The sequence below is a fragment of the Trichomycterus rosablanca genome, chromosome 1, assembly GCF_030014385.1.
Source record: "Trichomycterus rosablanca isolate fTriRos1 chromosome 1, fTriRos1.hap1, whole genome shotgun sequence".
NCBI classification, from domain to species: domain Eukaryota; kingdom Metazoa; phylum Chordata; class Actinopteri; order Siluriformes; family Trichomycteridae; genus Trichomycterus; species Trichomycterus rosablanca.
In genome coordinates, this window is record NC_085988.1 from 84,591,064 (window position 1) to 84,596,090 (window position 5,027).

A 5,027-nucleotide genomic window follows, 5' to 3' on the forward strand; every position below is an offset into this window, starting at 1 on the left:
CCTGTCAAAATGTAATAGATTTTTTTTATCTATAACAATACTTGCCAAACACATCCTCCCCTCGCCTTTCATCAGACACAGCCCTCTTGTTGAACCAGCTGGATTAGTTCTGAGATTTCAGTTGCTTTACAACTGCCCAGCCCTTGAAAAGCTAGATTATCCACTGCTCCACTATTACCTAACAAGCAAAGTGATTTCTTAGTAAACAGCAAGTTTCTGGCATTGATGGAGCATCTATGATACAGCCAGTACAGCTTTTACTTTATTTTAAGGACTCATACATCAGTTATTTTCAGCAGAATTTAGTTTTGTGTTCTATTTGTTTCATTCGTTTGAAGAAATAGAAGCAACAACTTTTTTTCCGCCTCTGTGCTTTGTTGAGGTTTGTGGTACAGAGTAACATCTCGACTTTTATCCTGTGGAGGATAGGGAGACGTTTTGTGTGAAAATCACAGGAGGAAAATGGAAACTTGGTGGAGAAAAGAAGTTCATTCAGGAGCAAAAATAGAAAATTTTCTAAAATCAGCTGGAGAAAAAATAATTTTCCTATCTCATTTACAAAGGTCAATTTTTGTCTTGGAGAAAACAGGATTCTTCAAGCCAATCAACCTTCTTCCGTTGCTCCAATGTCCATTTCTGATGCCTGCGTGCCCACTGTATGGAAATGGATAGAGAAAGAAGTGATGTGCCACACAGACCTGGACATGAGCTCAGCAGCGTTTACATTTATTCAAATTTAGTTTTTTTCATTCCGCAATGTTTTCAGACGCTCCTGTTCAGAGATTGAAGGTTCAGAGATTGAAGGTTCAGAGACTGAAGGTTCAGATATTGAAGGTTCAGAGACTGAAGGTTCAGAGATTAAAGGTCTTACAGAAGTTAATTTTCATGATGAATGATAAGTTTTGGTGGTGATGGAGCTGCTATGATGTCTGCTTTATTTAAAGGACACCAACACCAAACATTTCTTCTTCTTCTTAATGGAATAATGTGGGGTTTTTTGTTGAAGAATGGAAACTATAGCTCACCAACCTCTGCTACTGGAACTTTAGTGAATCTGATGGCGAGACATCAGGAGTTCAGTGTCAATGGAAAATTCTTCAAAACCTTCAACACAAAATGGAACACAGAATGAAAACATCTCCAGAGATGGATTTATTTTTTCCTGTGGATAAGTCAATATGAACTTTCACTGGTAAGTAACTCCAGAATTTATCTTTTATCTCTGCTCTTACTGGTTACTCCATCCTCTAGATCAGGGGTGTCAAACCTCCACCCCTCAGAGGGTCACTGGTCCAAGGTTTTTTTTGTTTTGTTTTTTTTGTTCAAAAATTTTGGCTTGATCCAAAATCCTAACACCTGAAATAAACATTAAAAAAATTAAAATACAAAATAAGTTCCTCACAGTATTCTCATGGCTCCTGGGCAATTAATGCTCATATATACACTAAAATTATAATTTATACATTATAATCACGGAGAACAAGCGGTGGGGCTGTGTAAGGACCCTGGTTTCCCAGAAAAGCGCAGAGATCGGGCGTGTCTCTCTGTTTGAAATGCCAGCCTCACGCGCAAATCCACTGAGTTGTGGGTGTATAAGAAGTGATCAGTAGACTGTGCACGCATCGGAGGGAGTGTGTGTCAGTCAAGTCACCACTAGGGGTCCCCAGCAGCAGATTGACTATGCTAAATTGGGAGAAAACGGCGGTAAAATGGCACCTATGTGACGTGGGTGGGTTACGTGGCATTATGTGTGTTTACATGGGTTACATGGCATACGTGGCATCACGTAGCATTACGTGCCATCACGTAGCATTACGTGCCATCACGTAGCATTACGTGCCATCACGTAGCATTACGTGCCATCACGTGGTATCATGTACGTTGCATTGGTACACCTGTAAACAAGTGGACTTGTAAGACGCTTCTTCCATGTCGTCGTTCTTTAGTTTGAGCTTGCAGACAGGTAAAGTATTGAGCAGAAGTTTAGATTTTAGTTTCTTTTTTCTTTTTATTTACAGAAATCATGATTACTAGAACAGTTTAGCTGTACAGTTTTATTTACTTCCTATTCCGCGTAGCTCGACGCTGTTTGCATTAGCTTAGCACTTAGCATATTAGCATGTTAGCATCATCCACAGTAAAGATTTAAAATCAATGAGCATTTTAATCTGTATTTAACAGCATCTTCGTTCAGGGAAGATTCTATGATTTACTGATATATAATACTGTTATATAATACATGACAAATATTGTATTATGAGTTTGAACTGAAGGTGATGTGCAGGCCTCCCCGACACCGAGCTTTATTACAGTCGTATCACAGTCACACTGTACAACCAAACAGTTGTACCGGCAGCAACATCTCAACACAGATGTGCTGAAAAACAGCTGCATGATGAAACAACAGGTTACGTTTAGCTTTGGGTTTTACTCATACAGGTACAGAGCTGAACTGGTTTATTCCTTTTACTGTGAGCACTTGTTAATAATAAAGTGATAAACACGTAGCTCACATGTTCCTGTAATGGGATTTATAGATGATATTTAGTTTAAAACGTTTAAGAATCGAGATTTTAACTCGATCATCCTGGATATTAAAGTTGGATCTTATCTGTTAGTTTCATAAACTTCTCCTACATTTGTACAGATTTATAAAATTAATTCCACTGTAATTATTAATATATTGTTCATGTGGATTATTGCAGGGTCTCCAGATCCTGATGATCCCGTGGATCCTGCAGGAGATCTTGGTTATTCTGGTGATCCTGGAAATCCTGGTGATCCTGAAGATCCTGGAAATCCTTGTGATCTGAAAGATGTGGGTGATCCTGGTGATCCAGGGGCTTCAGGGGATCACAGTGCTGTTATGGACTGTCTCTCTGTGGCCTGGTGGAGCTTCTGTCGCAGCTTCATCTGTGGAGGTTTGTATCACAGTTACACACAGTTAAACAATATAGTTTGTGTAACTAAAAACATGTATATAAACCATGTAGCCAAAAGTATGTGGACACCTACCATGAGCTTATTGACCATCCTATTTCAAAATCACAGTCATTAATATGAAGCTGTAATAATAAAAGATAGATAGATAGATAGATAGATAGATAGATAGATAGATAGATAGATAGATAGATAGATAGATAGATAGACAGACAGACAGACAGACAGACAGACAGACAGACAGACAGACAGACAGTTATTCTGACTGACCAGAGTTCTGAAACTTTTCTATTCTGATGGGAGTGGTCTCTTCCAGTTAAGATTTTGGACTGAAGTATGAGATGGCATCTTCACCAACATTATTGAAACATTAACTAGCTGGAGAGCTTTTAGATTTTTACATTTACATTTAAGCTCTGTAAGATTAACTCCAAGATGCTGTTCTAGTGACCTCACTGACCAGCAGTGTCCAGATCTAAACGGTTCAGGGGCAGCCGGATTATTTCATGTTAAATAATGTAAAGACAAACTGAAATTCTCTGTTTATAGGTGAGAGTGTTGGATTATCGGTGGAGGAGACTGAACCTGCTGTGCCACCCAGCTCCGTTTATCCAGAGAATCCGAGGGATCACAGCGCTGTTCTGGACCGTCGCTCTGTGGCCTGGAGGAGCTTTACGACCTTCTGCCGTAGATTCACCTGTAGAGGTTTGTATCACAGTTACACTAATAGTAATGATAATAATAATAAGACAAATACTAATAATAATATAATAGATGGTAATATTATTCTTTATGTAATTGTTATATTGTTATTTATTATTATAATAACAATGATAATAAAAATAACAACAACAACAATTATAATAATAATATAATACAAATAAGATGGTAATAATATTAAATATAAAAAAAGAATAACATAATAATCATAATAAAACATAAAAATTAAATTTCTCTGTTTATAGGTGAGAGTGTTGGATTATCGGTGGAAGAGACTGAACCTGCTGTACCACCCAGCTCCGTTTATCCAGAGAATCCAAGAGATCACAGCACTGTTCCGGACCGTCGCTCTGTGGCCTGGAGGAGCTTTACGACCTTCTGCCGTAGATTCACCTGTAGAGGTTTGTATATACAGTATCTATAAAGGTCAACATGTAAACCAAGTGGACACCGTACCATAAGCTTATTAAACATCCTATTTCTAAACCACAGTCATTTATATGAAGTTGTAATAATAAAAGATGGATAGAGGTTGGGATAGACACATAGACAGACAGACAGACAGACTGATAGACAGACAGACAGACAGACAGACAGACAGACAGACAGACAGACAGACAGACAGACAGACAGACAGACAGATGTTTTGGTAGGTTTTCACTTGAACGTAACTGTGGGAAGTCATTTCTTCTTCACCAACCTTATTCTGGTTTGCTGACAATAAAAAGTTTATTTAGTTCTAATCTGACTGTAGAACCCGGTTCTGTGGGTTCCTTCTGGTTGGAATTTTAAAAAGATCTCCAGCTGTGATCATTACTGAAATATTTACCTCTCTTACCGTCCTCCTCACTGTTGTTTTACACCCCCTTTACACTCCTGTTGTTCTGTGTATGTTGATTATTTCATGTTAAATAATGTAAACACAAACTGAATTTCTCTGTTTATAGGTGAGAGTGTTGGATTATCGGTGGAGGAGACTGAACCAGCCCCACCACAGAGCTCCGTCCGTCCATTCTACTCCTCCTCCAGATTCTGATGGCTGTGACACCAAAACATCGTCTTCGGTCTAAATCATTTCAATTTTTTTACATTTTTTTACTTTTTTCTGATAAAAAAAGTGCAAAAATTAAAAATATTTAAATAAAAATACAGAATTGTGGAGTGTGTTTTTTTTCTTTAAAAAGGTGACTCAAAAATACTCATTTTCATTATACTACAGTATACACTCATGAGCCAAAACATAATGACCACCCAACTAGTATGCTGTCAAAACAGCTCCAACCAACTAAAACAAGGACTTCAAAAGTATGTGGACACCCCTCCTAATGACTGAATTTGTATTGTTTCTGCCACATCCATTCATAACA

The 5,027-nt window shown here is 38.0% G+C and overlaps 1 protein-coding gene across 1 annotated transcript; it reads left to right on the forward strand.

The window, feature by feature from the left end:
* The first annotated feature begins 756 nt into the window (after nucleotides 1–756).
* LOC134330202 (uncharacterized) lies at nucleotides 757–4,730 on the forward strand. Its single transcript, XM_063011265.1, has 5 exons — nucleotides 757–849; nucleotides 2,706–2,804; nucleotides 3,490–3,645; nucleotides 3,906–4,061; nucleotides 4,608–4,730. Exons 1-5 carry the CDS (start codon nucleotides 757–759, stop codon nucleotides 4,728–4,730), a joined length of 627 nt encoding a protein of 208 aa, XP_062867335.1.
* Nucleotides 4,731–5,027: the final 297 nt, after the last annotated feature.